Source organism: Phallusia mammillata, chromosome 3, assembly GCF_965637545.1.
Source record: "Phallusia mammillata chromosome 3, kaPhaMamm4.hap1.1, whole genome shotgun sequence".
NCBI lineage: Eukaryota > Metazoa > Chordata > Ascidiacea > Phlebobranchia > Ascidiidae > Phallusia > Phallusia mammillata.
In genome coordinates, this window is record NC_137254.1 from 7,355,274 (window position 1) to 7,377,147 (window position 21,874).

At 36.1% G+C, this 21,874-nt stretch overlaps 1 protein-coding gene, 1 long non-coding RNA gene and 3 pseudogenes across 2 annotated transcripts in view; 3 read left to right on the forward strand and 2 right to left on the reverse strand.

Moving 5' to 3' along the window:
* The window catches only part of LOC145219389 (uncharacterized), a 6,455-nt gene extending 4,751 nt beyond the window's left edge, over window positions 1-1,704 (reverse strand). Inside the window, exon 1 of the mRNA XM_080086761.1 lies at window positions 1,700-1,704. Coding sequence (XP_079942887.1) covers window positions 1,700-1,704 — 5 coding nt within the window. The remainder of the gene's footprint in view (window positions 1-1,699) is intronic.
* A 3,618-nt stretch (window positions 1,705-5,322) lies between these two features.
* LOC145220037 (uncharacterized) lies at window positions 5,323-6,546 on the reverse strand (annotated as a pseudogene).
* A 6,730-nt stretch (window positions 6,547-13,276) lies between these two features.
* Window positions 13,277-15,496, forward strand: LOC145219390 (uncharacterized; annotated as a pseudogene).
* A 183-nt stretch (window positions 15,497-15,679) lies between these two features.
* On the forward strand, window positions 15,680-16,314 carry LOC145218604 (uncharacterized). The gene is made up of 3 exons (XR_013857667.1): window positions 15,680-15,775; window positions 15,842-15,994; window positions 16,257-16,314. It is a non-coding gene; the product is annotated as an uncharacterized LOC145218604 (long non-coding RNA).
* Window positions 16,315-16,815: 501 nt separating this feature from the next.
* Window positions 16,816-21,874, forward strand: part of LOC145219391 (uncharacterized) — a 28,163-nt pseudogene continuing 23,104 nt past the window's right edge.

A 21,874-nucleotide genomic window follows, 5' to 3' on the forward strand; every position in this document is an offset into this window, starting at 1 on the left:
GTGTTTGCAGTGGCAACATGCTCTATCAAAGCATCCAGGGAGTTGTTGAATCCGTGGAGTAGCTCAAACTTCTTGTGGAACAAATCAGTTGATTCTGTACATGATGGAATATTCAAATTGTGAGGAATACAGGAAAGCTTCCGTCGATAATACGTAAACAGCTTGTCGCTAACAGAAAAAAAAGTGGAAGCGAGGAGAATTTTAACATAAAAAATCATAGTTGGTAACGTAGTTCTGCGGTGTAAATAAATTTTTCTACTTCTATTGGTTGCACATTTTCGTGCTGATAAGTCATTATGTTGAAACAGTAATCAAGTTTGTATTGTCAACCGATTCAAAGAGTGTCTGTCTTGACGCTTGTTTTATATTCAATCTTGTTACAGCCGTGTTTTTTTGCCACCGTGATTAATTGTTTGCATACTCGTTTTAGACGCCACCCACCCTTTCCCACTCGACCAGCCCAACACGTTTGAGACGCGACGCGGTTAAATTTAGCTTCCAGTGAGCACACGCATAGTTATTAATACATTATTGCACAAACAACAAAACTAAGCGATTACTTGGATTAGCAATAAATGCCAGAAAAAAATATTATACCTGTCAATATGGCAATAAGTACATCTGTAGTGTTCGGTTTATCTTAATGGTGGCAAATGAGTCTCAAGGCTACAAATTAAAGAGGCATGCCACCGTCTTTGACCTCCCAATCCCCTGAGCTAGTCAGGAACGAGAACTCCACACAAATGTCCTGCACTTCAGTTCGTTTGTTTATTGCAAGAGAAAGAAGAGATAGATCGAAATGAACGAGTGCTGTTTTACATATACCCCGGATGAAGGCGTTAAATTGGATACGTGTGCTCTTGCACAATTACCACACAAAGCAGCGTCCGATCACAGCACCGGATAAAGCACAAAGTTAAATTGCGTAAACACCAGATTACAAAGTCGCATCTACATCCTAAATAACTCCAACAGGAAATATTTCATAGTTCAAAACACGATTTTGCAATCCTGTTGAATAAAACCGTTGCCGCTTTTACTTCCTTGCGAGCTTTGAGCTAACAAGTTAAAACGATTTAATTACGTTAGCTAATATGTCGAAATTTGCACCAATTATATCGCAACCGCTACCCATCTTTGATGACCATAGAATAGCGACGAAAAAAAATGTCAAATCAAGTTACGTACTGTTGCTTGTATTACAACAGTGCTAAAATGTTTAGGCATATATTTGCTTAGCAATTTTTTATCAGTGAAATTTTTAACTTATGTATATGGCTCGTTCCTTAAGAATAGGAGGTGAGATGAAAAGGGAACTTCCGTAAACTAGCAAGTTTTTGCGCTAGATCAAACGTTTCGACACAATCGTTTTAGAATCAATCTGCAACTCTGGAACAACATGTTGTTTGTACAGATGTAGCATTCCCAATATAACTCCTTTACTGTTTGTAAATCTTTCACTGTAACACTTCACGAAGGCTTGGAATGCTTATAATAGTAGGAAAATATGCTTTGCTCGTTTGTGGTCATTATGCAGTTTGAATTCTTCCATGTATTGTTTGTCAAGGTTTACTATAAAAACCTGAAGCAACTCATGAATCACGTCAGATATTCTTTGATGTCGGGCAATGAGTTTAGCTTTGTAAATATTTTAGTTTAATCAGCAGTAAGGCAGAATACAGAGCTTGTGTCGCTTTACCTCATATGGAAGGTGGAAAACTGTTTTAAATGCAACAAATTCGTGAAACCGATTTTGTAAGAGTGTTTACACGCATTTGAGTTTACTTTTCTTGCATTTAAGGTAATGGCGGTATACAATCTTAACAACTAATGTTGAAAATGGAAATTTTCGCATGTGATGTCACGTGTGTTAGCATCACGTTTTTTACTAGTTTTTTATAGGTAGTTCATCGCATTATTGTTAGTTTCGTTTATTTTAATCTCATTACACCAGGATAGTATTTTTAAGTATGCTTTGCCTTTGCACACATGTTGTTGGAAATTTGTAGCATAACTTAAATACAGGTCTTTTTCTACGTTCCGGGACGTATAATGTTTGTTTAACTAAATTTGTGTCAAAAGTTTTAAACATAACATTTCGTGATTTCAAGCAGATGAACACAAAGCTAACATCTTGTTTCAGCTCATAGTACTCTTAATAATAATTGAACAACTAAATTGACGAGATGGAATTTCAGGATTTTAACTTCGAGCAAAGTGATGTTTTTGATCAGAGGTTTATTGAACGTGGAAATGTAAGACGACATAAGCTAAAACACAGTATTCGGAAACTTTATCGATGTGATGTTTGTGAAAAAACTTTTGTCCGAAGTGGAACTTTGAAAATACATATGTTGAATCACACTGGAGTTAAACCACATCGATGTGTTGTTTGTGAAAAAGGGTTTGCTCGTGGTGGAGATTTGAAAACACACATGATGACCCACACTAAAGAGAAACCAACTCGGTGTGATGTTTGTGGAAAGAGTTTCATTTTTAGTTCAAATTTGAAAAGACACATATTGACCCACACGAAAGTTAAACTTCATCGATGTGATGTTTGTAATAAAACATTTGCCAGGTCTGACAATTTGAAAGTACACATTATGACTCACACTAAAAAGAAGGTCCATCAATGTGAGGTTTGTGAAAAGCCATTCAATGGCTTTTCAAGTTTGAAAATACACTTGTTGACTCACAACAAGAAGTAACTTTAGCGGCATGATGTTGATTAATGGGTTTACTTGGACTGAAAAAATGCCTTTTTGTACGTTTGTTTCACAACAGTGTAAAAAAACTTGTGTCACACAGAGTAACCACAAAACGGTAACTCTACAGTGCCGGCAAAAAAAATCTTTTCATTCGGTGGGCAAAAAAAACTTTACATGTAAATTCTGCATAAGTTCTTAGCTTACTGTTTTCATCAAAAGCATTGTGTTACAAAAACGCTTATAGTTATTTCATCACCTACTGTCTGGCTACACTTCACTGCAAAGCCATTGCTCTGCGTGCCTAGTGTTGCTTTACAGCTTCGTGAATAGTAAGGTCGTGAAATCACACAATATTTTGTATTTTCTTAAAGTTTCGAGGTCTTGTAAAAAAATTTTAAACACGAAAATGGGTCAAAAGAAGATGCAAATGGAAGAACAATCTTGTGCCTTGACTTTGCTAGAGAATAGAGATTCTGTGATTGCTGTTGCCAGAGATATTGGGGCTCTCAAGAAAGGTAATTTATCGAGTAAAAGGTCAGCGGCGTAATTGCCAAACAGGATGGCTCCGAAGAGGAAATCAGGTTCTGGCGCCAAGTTTCATTTTCTCTAATACGAAACATTATTAAGCAATTTCTGCTTCTATAAAATATAACGAGCCACGATGTCTAGATAATATAAGTTTAGTAAAGTTTTCGTATTGTAAAAGTGACTTTGGTTTGTCATAGTTCAGTTCACTCGCATTAACAACACAAAGGTTCAGCTGAAAACATCCATAAGAAAGGGGGTTTTAGGTTCGGTCTGATTCGGCCAAATTTTCGGTTTCGGCCCGATCCTTTTTGGATGGGTTCGGTTCATCACTAGTTGTAAACAATGCAAAAGAGAAAGAAGCACGAAACAAAGCCAAAAACTATCAATTTTTTATTTCTGATGTGTCCGATTAAAAAGTTAAGCGCAGACCACGTTTTTTGGTCAGGTAAGCAGGTGTTGCAAAAAACTGTTTCTCTCGAGTTTTACCTCGTCGCATTTGTCCCACAGGTTGGGTTGGTCGTTTGTTGCGAAAGGGGGCGAAAAGCATTCATTTTTTTGAGAGCGGAAATATTGGGCAATTACAACTGTTCCACATTCTCAGCTGCTCATAAAAGTTAATCTTTAGACTTTTTATCATAACGTTTTTAACCGTCGCATCGCTGGGAATAAACCTAAGCCAGTTACGAGCTTTTATGTCACAGTTTTGGCGAGGGGAATGTTGGTTAGTATGGAAAAACAATTTAGGAAACCCTCTAACATGCAGTCGCGCTATTCCTGTTTGCGTAAGACGGCACTGCTCATGTTTTTGCACTAGCTCTGCAAACTTTAGTCAAAGTTTTGGATTCATTGAGTAGTTGAACTTCATGTTTCGTCAACCATATTTTCAAGCGTATGAATGGGAGGCAAATTTATTTTCTGACTTAAACTTTCGCTGGCATTTGTTAATTGTCGCTGTCCGGCCATCAATCTGCAGTTGTGTTTTTATCAAGTCTTCTTTCAGGGACCTGTCAAAGTAACCACGAAATGAACAGGAACATGTGCTGCTAAGAAATTAAGTTCAATCCTTAATCATCCAGTCTCGTCTAGCGCTGTAAGAACTACCTTTGAACTTTCACCCAGTCCCGTCTTTTAGTCATATTAAAAAAAAACGCTTTTCCGTAGTGCAGTCTAATTACGCAAAGAAACTGCGTGTCGACTTCACCCAGTCTCGTCTTATAGTCATGTCTAACAAATGCTTTTGCGTAGTTCCGTCTAGCTTTATAAGAACTATAAGTAAACTTTCGCCCAGTCCCGTCTTTTAGTGTCATATCCAACAAACGCTTTCCCGTAGTCCCGTCTAACGTTATAAGAACTATAAGTGAACATTCACCCAGGCCCGTCTTGTAGTCATATCTAACAAATGCTTTTCCGTAGTCCCGTCTAACGCTATAAGAACTGTGTGTGAACTTTCACCTAGTCCCGTCTTTTAGTCATATTGAATATGCGCTTTCCCGTTGTCCCGCCTCTCCCGTCTTTTAGTTTGGCACTTTTCCCGTCTGTCCCGTAACCCCATCTCTCCCTTCTTTTAGACCTCGATTTCCGTATTCCCGTCGTCCCGTATTCCCGTCTTTTAGACATGCCCTTCTGCCTCTTGGGGTTCAACCAAATTTTGTTTCAAAGTATCCTTTACTTCAAAAGCCCTTACTTTGAAAAACATAGAGATTGTGTTTCTGTCATACAACACATCTTTTACATTATGGGGTCGACACCTTTTTTTGCACTGCGGACCGTTTTTATGATTTTAACACGCACCAGCCTTCAAAAAACTACGTATGTTTAGTAAAAAAAAACGCCTAAAATTATCACAACAAAAATGATTTAATGTGTTTACCCTGAAAAGTACACGGCTGACATCGAACTTCTCGCGGACCGGCACCGGGGCGAACCTTGATTGTAATTTGTGAATTGGTAAGCTTTGTAAAATATGATTTTCTAATCTCGTTGTTTTCGTTGTATTTACGTTATCTCTGGTTCCAAAACTCTCATCATCAGATATTTATTAACGAAATAACGGATTTTTTCCCTATTAGTTACTTACAGACTATTGGGTCAGACATGTAGTGAGAAGTAATAAAAATGAAATAATTGTTGCCTTAGGCGCATGCGGCCCCAATTACCGCAACCACGAACGAGAGAGACGAGGATTTCTAATTAAGTAGACAAGTAGATTATTATTAGACCGTATCAAGCATAAAGGTGACATTTCCCAGTAAAAATTATAGTTATGACATGTACAGTTGCTGCATTTTAAGATTAGCAATCGCAAGGTAGAGATTAAAAGTAAGGGGAGTAGGCAATGTCGTAGTAAGGTAATCAAATTCGTCCGTAAACAAAAGTCAATCAATAATTATACTTCCCTGCTATCCGATTCTCAGATCGCCCGCGGATCTAAACAATCCGGCCTTTCGTCTGACGAGTTGCTGGAATCGGCACGCGTCGACAATGACACTTTTATTGCCGGCGACAATTGTGTCCTTTTCAGCCACCTTAAATGATTGAAAGTTCGTTGGTTCGCTAAACGATGCGATTTCATACGCGTTTTCAGCCAATGCGTCAATGGACAAACCGTAATCAGGCGCCAAAAACGACTGATTCAACAACTTTTCGGCGACCGGCACTGGATCTTGGTTATCGCCCGGAGGAACCAAATTATCAACAGAGACACTAGGGCGCTTACTTTCCAACGTAACATCGGGAAGCGACTCATTTACCTTAGCAACAGGGTTAACGCCAAAAGCCTTTATCAGAGCCTGTTTTAGATCGTCATACGAAAGACAACCACCAACAGCACCTAAAATGACGTGGCTGACCTTTTGCGCTTGTGCCTGGTTCAACACAGAGACAATTAAACAGAATTTCTCAGCGTCGGACGTTACCTGGTGGCTTTGGAAAATGTTTTCCACCGTTGTAAACCAAAATTTTACCGTATCCGTCCACAGGGGAGGTAAATTAAGTTCACCAAACCCAACAGGCGCAGAATTAATTTGATAGCGGGGTGTAGAATACTGTGCATCACACGGTGCCTGGCTACGTGGCAAAAACGGCGATGCTGCCTGGTTTCTATCTGAAAACTTGACAGAATAATCTGGGCGTATCTCAGTCTCAGAGTAATACAATACCGTTGGTGCAGTCCATGCAGGCTGGACAGGCGTATCATAACAATGCGTCGCAGCGCTTACAGAAACGGGAACGAAACTAGCAATTGTCTGCATCATTAATTTAGGCGTTATTAACAGCGATTTTATCAGAAGGTTAAATGCGCGACAATCAATTTTAGTTTATTGTACTGACCCAGTGGGTAGACAATTAAACACTCCGTGTATCTGACTCTAATAAACAAACAAACTATCACTGTCGAAACAAACCTAAAAAGACGCAAACTGATTTAACGTTCCCACATTATATTTCAATAAAGCATGCCAAGAAAGCGCCTCTTGCGGCTAAACACGCAACACAAAAGTCGCCGCGCACGAATCAACTGTGAGACATCAATTCTAATGCGTACTCTAGTCACTAGTCACTAGTCACTAGTCACTAGTCACTAGTCACTAGTCACTAGTCACTAGTCACTAGTCACTAGTCACTGGACAATGATGTTTCACTTTCACTTTTGGGAACTATAAATCTTAAGGAAAAACTTAGTGAGGCGTATATAGACTTTCAATTATTGAACACAACAAAAAAGTGGAAAAAAATCGTGATATTTTGTCCAAAATAATAGACTGCATTTTGTTCTGTGGAAATTTTGAAACTCCCTTACGTGGACATGATGAAAAAGATGAGTATTGATATAATGGACATGTACTGTTTGTCTAAACAGTAGCTGCTAAATTGCTTCACAGGAAGTGTTTCTTAAGAATGAACATTCTACAGACAAGATAGTAGTGACCACCAAGCACATCCTATTGTTGACAAATAAATACTAGTTACTGAAATGAAAATGTTTCTGTAGATCTGATGTTCATGATTACTTTGAAAATAATCTAGATGATGTTTTGACAAGTGAAATTACTAGGATGAAAAATCCTTTTTGCTGTTTCCATGAGTCCTTTGAAGGCAAAGGCAAAACAGTTTGGATACAAACCTTTGTTAGGAACACCATTATTTCCAAAAGATTTGCACTTGCAGTGCTAGTACTACTAAATAGAAAAACAGTTTCTCAGTTGTCATTTGGAATGAAGGAATAAGCTATCAATTATCATGCCCAAACTGTAACTTTATGATTCATTTTGGTTGTAAAAAGGAAGCACAAGGTTTAATAATATGGTTTAAATGTAAGTGAGAGTGTTGTAAATTTTAAAGCTTGAAGGAGTTTTGCACTTAAAAAAAGCAATTATAAGCTATTTGCCAGCAAATAAAGCAGCAATTATAGCAGTTAAAAATCTGAAAGACAAATAATAGTCTGTACACAAAAATTCAAAAAAGATGTTAAAATAAACAAGTTCTGACACAAATGTAAAGTGGTTGTTAAATTTGTCAGTTATGATACCAATAAACAGCTGTATGGCTAGTTTTTTTGTGTGACAATTATAATCTGTGAAGTGTCATATAATATGTTGAAAACGCTGACTGTGACCATAAGGTTACTTAAATGAAACATGACCATTTTTTTAAATGTTGTCGAACTGAAATACTTCGACCTTTTTCCAATCATCACTTTTTTTCTATATTCTTGTTGTGTTTTACCGTATTTACAACCGCTTAGTTTCGAGTCTGTGTCACGTGTGTTTTTGTTCCACATTATTACTGCATGTTATGGTGTTTAGCCGTCGCTGTGCAAGTAAACAAAATACACAAATGATATCGTCTGATATTTACACTCGTGTACATTATTGCGTAACAAAACTTACGTCACAATGGAGTTTCTAATTAAGGTTTGTATTACTTGTTTTTCTACACAAAACAATGGCTAGAAAACTATAAATGTAGGTTTTCTATATATTGCCAAGTAATATATGTTCAATAATGGCTAAAATTTTGAGCAGCACCCCCACAAATTTTAGGCACGAGCCGCCACTGGTTATTATCTACTGTATTGCAAAATAGTAATTTGCAATAAATATAGTGTAATTAGCAGTCTGTTTCGTTGTTGGTGTTGCAAGAACTAGGCGGGCAGTTTTGATCAGCAACTTGTTTGTCAGTTGATTTGAAGTCGTACGTCAGCGTTTTGGTTCACATTAGATAAAACAAACCATTTCGTTGTTGGTGTTGCAAGAACTAGGGAAGCAGTTTTGATCAGCAACTTGTTTGTCAGTTGATTTGAAGTCGTACGTCAGCGTTTTGGTTCACATTAGATAAAACAAACCAGTAGGCCGCAGTAAGTAAACAAGTTTTTATGGTATAACAAAATAAATCACACTACACTTGGAAACAACCAGCAACTCCTGCTAAACATGTTGTTCGAAATGTTGTATTGATTAATAGACGGGGGTTGTTTTTTTTGCTTCCCACAGTAGAAGTAACAACCTTTAAACAACATCCTCACTGTTTGCTGGTTGTTGGAGACTGTGTGCATTTAAATAAAACTCTAGTGGGCAAGTTATGCACATACTTATGTTTTTCATTTTCTGTAATAAACGCAAACTGGGACGGATTGCCATAAACCTTGCTGGACTATTATATTGTGCTTTCAAGTTTGAAAAACACCTCCTGCCATCAATGTTCTGCTCCTATTTTGATCTCACCGCTAACATTCATTCTCAGTACAAACGTGTGAGTGCGTGTATATGTGTAAATTTTGGTGTAAGAAGGGGTAGCTGACACGGTGACCACAGAGTCTTTCGCTACCCCGCACATTTCTCTTTTTCAATTTTTTTCGTATTTTTCTTTTGTTCGGATATTTCGTGCGAAATAAACTTACTTACTTACTTACTTGCATCGATAGTGAAACAATTTTTCTAACCACGCAAAAACTGATCTTGATTATATAAAACAATGAAAAACTGTACGTTCAAACTTGAAAAAAAAGCTGAGTAAAAAATGAAAAAAAGCTGAGTAGCAAGTTACAAAATTATTCCGGAAATTGATATCTGACCTTGTGATATTTCCAACATTGTTGAGTTGAGTTTATTTCGCTCGGTAAAACAATTGCACTGAATTATTCACCTTGCCGGAGATAGCTGCGCAACGTTGAGACGTTAAAAAGCGCGACAAAGTGGAGGACACAGTTGGTGGAGAGATGAGAAACGCGCTGCAGCTACACCGTAAGTTATACCTACGCCCCCAGGGCAAACAGCGGAAAAAAGGCTCCAGCAAACACACAAAACATCGCATATCTCCAGTTCTAGTACAGGTAGAAAGGTGAAATTTCACACCTGTACTAAGTCGAACATGCAGAATTTAAAAATGCAAAAAAATTTTTTTGCCACAAAATTAAAAAAATTTTGGGCCGAAATATCCCGATTTTGGTAACTCAAACTAAAACGGGAAAAATAAAATATTGCTCATTTTTTTTGGAAAAGCTTTACGTTCCTGAAAATCTAAGTGATATGCGCCAAACTTCGGGGCGGCTGGTTAAAAAAATGCAATTTATTTGAAAAATTTTAGGACGTAAAAAGGTGGCAGTTTAGGTTTGGCGCTCAAATTTTGGGGTCAAATCTCAACAGATTTGAATGAAACTTGCAGGAAATGCAAAAAATGGTCATTACTTTGCACAGAAAAAATATCTACTTAAAAATACCTAATGGTAAAAATTGATAACCGATTAAATGTTATTACTGCCAAATTACATTTTGGAATAAGTACGATCTTCAGTTTATCTTTAAAAAACGCAAGAAATTGACACTTAAATGCAATGAATCACACACATATGCAATTATGAGGTATTTAGGCTACTATATTGTAAAAATCAAAAGAAAACATTGATTCTGAGCGAAATATTATTATATGTATATTTGTATTAGCTGTTTCTTTTTTAGGGTGAATGATTGGCGAAGCGAGTTTGTTTGTATTGAAGGCATAAAGAGCCCCGAATCTCTCTACTTGGATGACTGCAATGACTTTACTAGTAAATTATCTGTGTGTGTTTTTACATTTTTTTGGTTCAAAAATGTTTTGGCACCAAACGCAGATTGGGACGGTTTGCGTACACCTCGTTAAGTGGAACGACTCCAGTTGATTATGCTCATTCTAGGAGAGATTTGGATTCAACAATTATGATATTTTATCGATAAAGTTTATCAAAATTGTGATATTTTGTGCAAAAAAGGTCAGAAACAAATGTGTAACCCATAGGACTGAATGTGTTTTCTTTAAATACTTTACTTCCGCTTTAAATTTCTTTTATCGTGGTTGATGATTATGTTGTATTACATTATTACTAATTTCATATTTTAAACATAAAATTTCGTTGACAAATAAAGTCTTAATTGCTTTTTTATTAAATCTACAATTTACTTTCATTACATCTTAAATTGCCATTGTAATCAAACACAAACACGTTTTTGTTGGTAGATATTGTACTTACTTGCTTCATTGCAAATTAGTCATTTCACAAAATTTAAGCTCGAAATTTCTGCCATTGTTAACATGTTAAATTGTGTTGCTGATAACAGAAGTCACGTGACTGAACTGAGCTTGAATCTGTAAATAAAGAATATTTGAATTATTTTGATATGCGGTAGTACGTCGTTGGTTTAAACCACGTTTGACAGTTATCGATTTGTGGGGTGAAAATTTGCAATGCCTCGTATTGTATGACATGTTGCAAGATTCAACGCATTGACAAAAACCTAACAATTCTGTAATTTAATCTGTTCAAATCATGCTGGTTGTGTGGATATACGAATTTAATCATCCTTTTTTATCAAGATTTTATTCATTGGTCCCAACTGGACCTGACTAGCGAAACAGTGCAATTTAAGTGTATAAAACAGGACACGCTCATCATTTGTTTATTATTATTTGATAAAAAAAACTAATGTAAAATATATTTAAACAGTAGAAGAACTGGTTAGAAATATTTATTTCAGTGGTTTGCAGTCAAGTGACAAACCAAAAATCCAAATGTTAAAAAATGTGATTGAATGAAATATCATAATCATGTGCATTAGGGGAAAGAAGCACACTTGGACTCAGCAAATTATATGTTGTGTTTACTATAATGTTTTATTATGGCAACATCGACAGTTTTCTCTTGTGGTTTGTTATTCGAATTAAATTCTGCTTGTTTAAACAATCAGATAACTTAAATAATACAAACTTAGCCACAGTGGTCAAACTTTTTATAACGCCCGCTTTATAATGTACATGCAGAAAATATCTTGCATCTGTTACAAACAAATCTCCTGCAGTTAAAATAGCATCGTTGCGTTTAGGCAACACACAGAAACACCCCCCCCCCAAAAAAAAATAAAAAGTAAAATCAACTTGCATCGTTAGACCGTTCCTCCCAATGAAGGTGATACGAGCAATGACTTACTGGTCAAGCTCTCCGATTGTGATCATCACCCTTCTTCGGGAGCATCCCACTTCCTCTATTAGTTTACGAAGATACCTAAGAGCTACCCGTAATCGCAAAATTCGACAACTTGAGCTCCTGTACTCTCAGAATCACATTACTAGTGCGGGCACTGGCTTTATCTCACATAAATCTTGATTTTGGGGATTAGTGCAGAATGCTCAAATCTTTTTAGGCTCACTGCAAATCTCAAATCACCACATATAGGCTACTGGTAAACTGCATTTACAGCCCACACTTCTACCAGTCCTTGGCAGATTGAAACTAAGCTATTTGAACAATCGCTAATTTTCAACTTTGCTGTTGATATAATCAAAATTCATAACTTTTTTCTGTGTACGGTTTTAAAGATTATAGACTCCCAAATACCATCGCGTAATTGAAATGCTTCTTTTTCTCTGTTCTTACGTTCTTTTACTATCATTTCTTGGAACTACTAGCTACTAGCAGTCGGTCGCTGCGGAAACCACACAGTTGTGAATTATGACAAAATAAAGTGCGTTATTACCCCAAATGTATATATTACACCAGTGGTTCTCAAACATTTTTGACCGCGACCCAAATCTGAGTTTTATGATCATCTCACGACCCAAGCTTCAAACATCAAAAAATCTATTTTTTTCTGATATGCATGAAATAGAAAAAAATCCCAAATCTAAAAATGTTTCCTTTTACGAATACTTACTCATCCCAATGGTTTATAATCTCTTTGCTCATCCTTAAATGCTAACTGTTACATCTCCACAGTTTCGCATGATTAACTTGTCCTATTATTTGCCGTGCTATGACGTTACAATCGCCATGTGCGTAACGGTAAGGTTTGAAGACTATTGTCTGTATGTGGTAGTGGTTGGTTTATTTTAATGTACAACGTGGTCGAGTGAGGTGACTTTACTACTACTACATAAAGTAAATTTGTTTGTGTTTACTTAATGCAGTAATAGTTTGTGTGGGCAGAATTGAATCACCATAGCGCGACCCATTTTTTGACCCTGCGCGACCCATACTTTGAGAACCACTGTATTACACCTTACGCAAGGTTCACTTGAGCACGATAACAGTATGTAATAAAACGATTATATAACTCTGATAATTTGTGCTCTGGCCAAATTCGATAAAAATCCGTAGAAATGTAAACACTGATCAAAATGATAAATTGTCTGGATGGTGTAATGGTCAAATTTTCAAAAAAAATTTGCATCCGGCCGAAAGGGCAGAGTGAACCCCACCTTGACCCCCCCTAACCGAAAACCTGCGGACGCCCTAGTATAGAATTACTTCAACCTTTTCGCGGTTCCCGTAAAATTGCTTCACGGGCTTCAAGGACCGCTGACCCCAGTTTTAGAACCGCTGCACTAGAGTGACCACTATTAACACTTTCGATCACTTTGTATGCAACCCTGTTGCCAGAAGACAAATGATTCTCTTAAATGGTGTTGTACTATAAGCAACTAATGTGTAAAAAAGAACTTTTCGCATGTGTGTTGTGGGAGGAAATACACATTCATACGTTTTTTCCAGATTTTGACAGAATTTAATCATGGATGATGGTGATGTAGATATTGGTGCTAATGCATATGAAACTATTGAAGAAAGACATTTTCGTCATGCTCCACCTAATATAAGACACTCAAGTAAAGACATTTTATGAAAGTTTATGGTTAGTTTACGAACTGCAACATTATCAATGCATATAAAATAAGTTTTATTGTAGTTATCGAAATGTACAAAACAGAAAAAAGATAAACAAATTAAATTGGCTTTAAGTATATTGAGAAAAAGTTAAATCTGCATTATACCTTTATTTTGATAATCACTTCTTCCACTTAAATGTAAAATATTTTTCGTATCTAATCATATATCATGCGTTTATGAAAAAGAATTTCCGAAGACATTCTCAAATGAGTATGAAAATCCCTTACCAAAGTTTCATAGAGAAAATGGAAATACATTGAGTCCAACAGATGCGTCTGTGCAAAAAAATGGTAAGGGCGTTTTAGAAAAAGTTTATCAAAGGTGAAATTAGTTAAACTTTTCTGTTTCAACTTAGAAAATGTCAAAGTTCAATCCAAAAAAAGTGAAAAAAAGTGTGTGCAAAAACAGAGCTTCTCGAAACTGAACATAATCTTGGTGTGTGTGATTGTAATTCTGGCTGCTTCGGCGCTAGGTTTCGGAATACTTTACTTCACGAAAGACCAGGTGTGTAATATTTTTTTTGTAAAAGCTATGCAATGTTTCTATGCAACAAGATTCTTTTGCTTTAGGACGAAACGGAAGAACTTTATGAAAGTAAGTCAAATATTCGAAAACATATTTGGGTCAACTAAATAGATTTAAAAGTTATATCAATGCTAAATGTCAGAAACATGATCGTACAATTTTTGAAAAACTGTCCAAGAAATCAATATTTTAGTTTTGTTTGAAAACTCTCTATAGGTAATTATTTATTACTTTCTCATACGTTTACAAATACAAATGATATTTGTATAGCACCACTGACAAATGGACAAGCAGCTTTAAACACAGCTGAATATGTGACAACAACCCCCAAACTTGGTAATGATGTATAGTTGTTGTTCCAGTGTTGCTAAATTATTTCTTTAGCACTGCAGACAACTGGACAAATCAACTTTAACACAACTGGATCAGTAGCAACAACACCACCGCTTGGTACTTTCCGCAACCCTGCAAGTTCATGTGTTGAACTGAGAGATGCTGGTTTTAAAGATGGAATCTACGTCATACAACCGTCACTCATATCGTTTGAGGTATTTACCAAATCATTTTACTCACATTATCGATGTATTTGGAAGGAAAATAATAATCAATGCATAAATGTATTTAGACAGTGGAAATATTGAAATATATAAAAATTTAAGAAATACAAATGCATTTAGGTTTACTGTGACATGATAGCAGCTGGTGGTGGATGGATGGATTCTCGTGGCCACAATAAACAACAATAATTTCAATATGACAGAAGCCTATGGTGGATCGTGGTTTCTTACGACGTCAAACAATCACCAAAATTACTTGAGTAAATTTGGCAATGTAACACAAATTGCTACAGCTCATTTTTACTATTCAATTCCAGATTATCAAAATTGAATGAACACAAATTCATTCGGAACATTTGACAATTGCACAAAATCAGATTTCAAAAGTCAAGCTTATTACGAATATCAGGTAAATATTGTGTGTTGTAAAAAGTGGAACATTTTTTGCGACTACAATTTTTCAGGGAAAAGACATTATGTTACGTCATGTTCCAAACCAAACTCCACTGGGTGTCAGCAAAGAGCAAGGTTTTCTGCAATATCAAACAGAGAACGGTTTTTTGAAAAATCATGGAGGAAATTTGCTTAATTTGTTTACTACTCATTATCCATTAAAATCTACAAGTGGTAATGTACTTAACTTTGCGATATTTCGTTTTTGACAGTGGTAACACTATATTTTTTGTTCTTGAAAATTATGTAAATTTGGTGTGTGCTAACAATCATTTTTGTAAGGGTGATTTATTCGATGCCAGTTCTGGATGATTTTAATTGATTAATTTTATATCCAAGCTTTCTTTCCTGATGTAAAATCGATGTTGGATCGACTTGCTGCTAAATCCAAAGAAATTACAAAGCATATTTCTGATTTCTATTTTTATGATTATGATACTGGTTCAATCTCGCTACGCGATAACAACGTTTATTCCTCTGGTGGAATGCTGGTAATATATCCACATGGCGGTATTTTTGAGGAACCATAAATAAAAAGTGTTTGCACAGGCAAACATTGGAACAAGCCAATCTTGCTATCCCAGCTCACATAAAGCAAATTGTCAAGACGGCTATATACATTATGGTTTGGATTATAAGTAAGTTAATTTTTTTAGTTTTACTGGTTTTACGTAAACTTCTACTGTTTTGCTTAACAATATAGATGTGATCTTGGAAACATGATGCAATCGAGTCGAAAAACGCATCCTTTTTTTGCCTTGTTTGCGGTGGGAAATTTTGATAATTGCTTTTCCAGCATGAGCTTTTGGGTAAAGGAATAACGCATTAACAATTTATCTGAAGTCATTCCATTGTTTTATGATTGATATGTATAGGTTCGTTCTTTCCGACCAAATACAGAAACCATAGTTTTGTACGAAAGAAATCACACTCTCAACAATTTCCTTTTACATTATGAAGCACAATGTAGAAATGGGACTTTGTATGCCAGCTTGTGTGATGTTTGGTTTCATGTCATAAACACTGAGGTAAGCTGGATTCGAAGCCTGTTTGTGGTCAGTGTTTCTTCTTCTTTGCAAATGCACAACTCAATCCATTTTCTAACCAATTCGGTAATATATGAAAATTTTCATCAATTTTACCCAAATACGCTCGAGTTATACAAGAACGAAACTAAGTGAACTCTTTAGCTATTTGATCGACATCTAATATTTATCACTAAAACCAAAACTGTAATTATAACTGAGAAATAAATTCAAATTAACGTGTTATTTGTTGTTTGTCACCTAGAATTGGAATTCATCTGCAGCGCCAACTACAGAACCGTACAAAATAACATATTTATCACACTATTATTTTGGATGGAGAATTCGTGAAGCTGTATCTAACACACTTTTCGGTTACACAATGGTTGCAAGGTAAACTGTTGTTCACTGCTGAGTGTAAAGTGATATTACTATATAATAGTGATCTTCATGTTGTTGTTATATTTGACTTTCCTGCATAGAAAAAATGCTACTTTGATATCTGAAACAGAGATCGACGCTGTTACCTACAAAATATTGGAAATTATTTCAGAAACTGACAACTTCTGTGAGTAAAGTGTATTTTAGCAACAATCAATCACAATGCAGTTTGTTTTGTTAAGAAATGTTTGTTTTATCTTACAATCAATTTGAAACATTTACTAGTGAAAGTAGTTTGTTTTGTAAGGAGATGTTTATGCAACCAGGTTTGAATAATTTGCCATTCATGCAATTTTAACTATTCCAAATCAATCGTCTGCTTCTTGCATTACTTTTTAGTCTAATGATTATTTTAAACTTGGTTCGATTCCGTGGTTAACTCGATGCTGCCACCAAGTGTAAAACCTCTACCGACCGGTTTTGTTCAGTTTCGTGCTTATGGAAGAAGTGGGGGAGTCTACGCAATGTGTCCTGCTGTTAAGTAAGTCCCTCTTCAGGTACATCAAACTGTACAAAAATACAACTGTAAATAAAGTTGATTTAAAGTAAACATTAAAAAGTTAATGGGCTCTTATTGGAGCCTAACGTACGCGAAATCTGAATTGTTTAGAGTGAACGATTGGAGAAGTGAATTTGTGTGTATTGGAGGAATGAAGAATCCAGACTCTCTCTACTTGGATGACTGCAATGATTTCACAAGTACATAACTTTTTCTTTTCCATTTGGGTTTTTCAATGAAACATATTTGATAAAATAGATTGGAATGGATTACCAAACACCGTGATGCTAGGAACAACTCCAGTCGATTATGCTCATTCTTAGAGAGATTTGGATTCAACAATTATGATATTTTATCGATAAGTATGTTCTGAATCATTGCATTAACTATCTTTATGATGAAAATGTAGTGCTAGTTATTGTACATTTCTAATGAATTAATGTGATTTCTTTCTTACGCTTTTAGTAACCTTGTACTATTCGCGTTTAACATGCTTTTGTCCAGTATTAATAACAACTTTCTGCGCTATAAATGATTTTGTCATTGTTAATTAAATAATTTGTGCAAATGCAACAACGGCATGGCAGTCAAAACTTACTTCTGCAGTGAGGCTGTGTAAATGCGAAGGCAATACACTGTAGCGATTGCGATATAGTTTGTGCAAACTTTGCAATAATTGTTTACCAAAGTAGCTCGTTTTTGACTCGCTAGCTCAAAGGCTACGAGGAAGTTAAAATGCATAGCAACCAAATCCCACTGTATTGACAAATCGTGTTCGGACTGCTGTACCCTAGCCAAACCACAGGAGTGCATTTTTTTGTCTTACTTGTTGCCTATCAAAAATAAAATAAAAATGAACAAAATATAAATATTGGCGACAGATTTTCGCGAATGCTTACCAACTCTGGCATTATGCCAGCCAGAAGTGCACACTTTACTTATCCTTTGCATTCGATAATATCACACGGGTCGCAATGCCATGTGCCAACACGTAGGCAACGTTGAGCACGAATTGCGGCTAATTAGATCCCTTCAAATAGTACGTCATGCGTTCGCTCTGTGTGCAACCGATAGGAATGATCGCCCTACGACAGTAACAGAAGTGCACACTTTACTTATCCTTTGCATTCGATAATATCACACGGGTCGCAATGCCATGTGCCAACACGTAGGCAACGTTGAGCACGAATTGCGGCTAATTAGATCCCTTCAAATAGTACGTCATGCGTTCGCTCTGTGTGCAACCGATAGGAATGATCGCCCTACGACAGTAACAGAAGTGCGCATACAAATGAAGGGAACAATCTAACGATATGTGATTTTCCTGGGACACTATACAATGTCAAAATTTTTCTGCGCCCAGGAAATGAAATAAACAAATATTTAAAAAAATATCTTATCTTATTATAGTACGAAACTTTACAGAAATTATATCTGTCGCCCAAATATCATTACAAATATGACAGATAATAATAAAACAGGCAGCTCGTCGGTGGACTAACGCATTCAGGCGTTGCCCGTCCACCGAGTATAAAAACAAAACATAAACGTTTTTGAGTCTTTTCGTAATTAATGTGTTGCTCGAACCGGTCATTTGTTTCATGGTTCAAATTAAGTTACTGTTTGTAAAAGCGACGAAAAACCGTTTTTCGGAGTCACTGCCCGGTTCAATTTCTCCTGCTTCAAGTACAATGTAATAATGTAGTAATCTTTTCACCAATCATTTCACTACAGGTTTGCCACAACAAATATGGCAAAATTTCAACCGAAAGACTGTTTTTCTAGCACATTTCTAACGCATTATTTCTGAGATTTTGCACACTGTTTCTACTTTTGAACTAGAACATATCAAACATTATGTCAGAACAGTTTCTATTGTTTTAATTTAATACTTTGCTGGTTGGTTGTTTGTATCATTTTGGTCTTCGGTAGCCGATAGCGACCAAATCGCTAGCACACAAATGCAATAAACTTATGCAGTTGAGCAGATATGTTTACTGCGCGTTTAATGCACGTTGATAACATATGGTATTGTTATATGCGCCCAAGCAGCATATTTCCGCTTTGAATCAAATCCATTGTTTCAAGCGACTGGTAACTGATCACATGAACAGCGTACGTTCCAATGCATATGAGTAAACCTATGTAAAACATACAAAGCGTTTTAACCGCAAAGTAGGATTGTAAAACTGACAACCTTAAAAGATATTGAACCACCGAGTTGAATTTTTTGTTACATTTCTATGATTGAAACCAGCGTTAACCGAATTAAAAAAGTATTAGTAATCAGCAGTCCAGCGTTTGTAATAAATATGGTAAAAACTTACAGTTGATGTACAACCTTAAATGAAAATATTTAGAAGTATCTCAGTTAAAACTTTTGTTCTTACAATAAATCGTATGAGAACCTCATTAAAAACATTGCATTGTTTCGAACCCTGCGTTGCTGCAGTGCGCTTGCTTTGATTTTGCTGCATATGTGTGACGTAATATTTGTAATATTAAAACATGAAGGTCAGATCGGCGCTGAATGTTGACGTCAGATGCATATAGAGTCTATGTTATACAACCGTCACTGACCATGTTTAAGGTACCAAGCAAAACAAGTCACGTTTTGTTATTTTATTAAATTCGTTTCACAACTTCGCTTTTGCAAATCTTCATTCAAGATAATTGTTAGTAAAGTTGTCCCTTTCATATCAAGATGTAAATGCTCCAAATGTTTTGCATTGATTTGTTTTGTACATTTTTTCTAGCGCTTTTATTGGTAGTAAAGACAAAATTTGTGACATTTAATTTGACTTCTATCACTCTACTAAACCCGAAGGTCCAGGGGGTGATCAAACTACGGCTAGCGGGCCGCATGCAGCCCGGAAAAGGAGTTTATGCGGCCCGCCAAACGTTAGTAAATTCAAAAGAAAAAGTTACCGAGCAACGCTAAATAGTATTATGAGCATAGGCGTAGAGTTTTGAAAGATACCGAGTGCCACATGCCAATACCTACACCATTTGCAGTTTCTGGATCCGTACCATACTTTGGGACAAAACACAGATTCTTGTTCATGCTTTAGTCTGTTGTTTCTGTCACGTTATTTTGCAAACCGTCACTTGACACCATTTCTGCTTTCGGTAAACGTAACCAAAAGTAAAAGCGATTAATGTTTTCAAATACTGTGCACTGTTGACGCCAAAACTTTGGTCACTTCCGATCAACTTGAGGTCGTTGCAGTACCTTGCAAACGGACATCAAACATTGGAATCGTAAAACAAACCCCTACAACACCTAATGACGGATACCCAACTAAAATACTAAAATCGACCCCTTATTGGTTACTGTTGGCGCAAGGAATTTATTAACAAAAAGACGTTGTATAGCCTATGTTGCAACAAATTTCTGTTTTTTTTTTATAAACAAATTGTTTAGTTTTGACCAATGTTTGTGATATCAATGAAGTGACAACAAACGTATTTGTTTTTAGTTGGAAACGTATGATTTAAATATATTATGCGACACAAAAAATGAGGACTTTTGAATGCGGCCCTGGCACTGAAAACAACGTGCCATGCCCCCCCCCCCCCCCCTCAAGAAATTTTGACTGGCTGTTTTAGTATTGAATCTTGCAATTTCAGACAAAACTGTAAATAGCAATGTGCGTAACGCATGGATGCTCGTCACACATCTCAATAAACAATGGCAATCTAGGCCACTTGGCGTCCAACTACGCGTATGACGTCACAATGGATTTTATAATAGCTTTGTTATGTCACACTCATTCAAGTGAAGATAATTCACAATATGATTAAGACTGTTAGAAACAACTGTGTCGAGTGTTAAAAAGTGTTACATGTATACGATCGAATCGTGACTATACGTTCGTTACTTACAGCAAGAGTAAGGGCTTCACAGGGCCTTAGACTAACCAGCATTTAGTTGATATTGCGAGTTTAGTAGGCACAACAGGTGCTAACAGAGAGGTCTACACAGTCTACCGCCAGATGAGGCTATTTCTACCGCAATGTTGCGCATTTTCCGCCACAAGATGGCGGAAAATATTTTGTATTATTAAACTCTAAATTCATTAATAAAACTCTAAATTCTGTATATTTTATTCAGCATTTTTGTGCAAAAATAATGGTATAAGATTGGCATTGTAATCACGGAGTAACTAATCCTGCTTGTAACTTTATATCCAGTCGAAACTTCCTTCAACATTCGACCACGCTGTTTGTCATTCGTTTGCTTGTAAAAAAAAGCATCCCATTGTACCAACTAAACGTGTTTGTGAATACGCGGTTAAACTAAGATCCAATTCAACACGTGAATAGCTATTATTACACTATTGCACAAACAACAGAACTGAGAGTGGAACTCTGAAACAACATGTAGTTTGTGTTGGTTTGACTAATAGGCGGGGGTTGCTTCTCTTTTCACAATAGACGTAACGTCCTCAATGTAACTCATTCACTGTTTGTCAATCCATCACTAATGTTGGAATGAGTAAGATAATAAGAACATGTTCTTTGTTCGTCTGTGGTCACGATGCAGTTTGCTTTGTTCCATGACAAATTTCATAAGGTTTACTGCGGCAACATATCAATATTTAACATAATAAAATACTGATTTATGTCAGGCAAGGAGTAAAAATTTGTAAACATGGTCCTTTTTTAAGATTTTCACTGAATTCAACCAAGAATTATGGTGATATTGGTGCTAATGCCTACGAAGCTGTTAAAATGCACGAAGGACAATTCATTCATGCTCCAGTTAATAGAGTGATACTATGTAAGTGTTACATAAAGTTTATGGACTGCAAAAAAAATAATTTTATTGTATTTTTTGAAACTTACAAAACATAGACAAAACGCAACAAGATAAATTGGCAATAAGACCATTCATCAGAACTTAAATATGCATCATAACTTTATTTGATGATCAGTTCTTA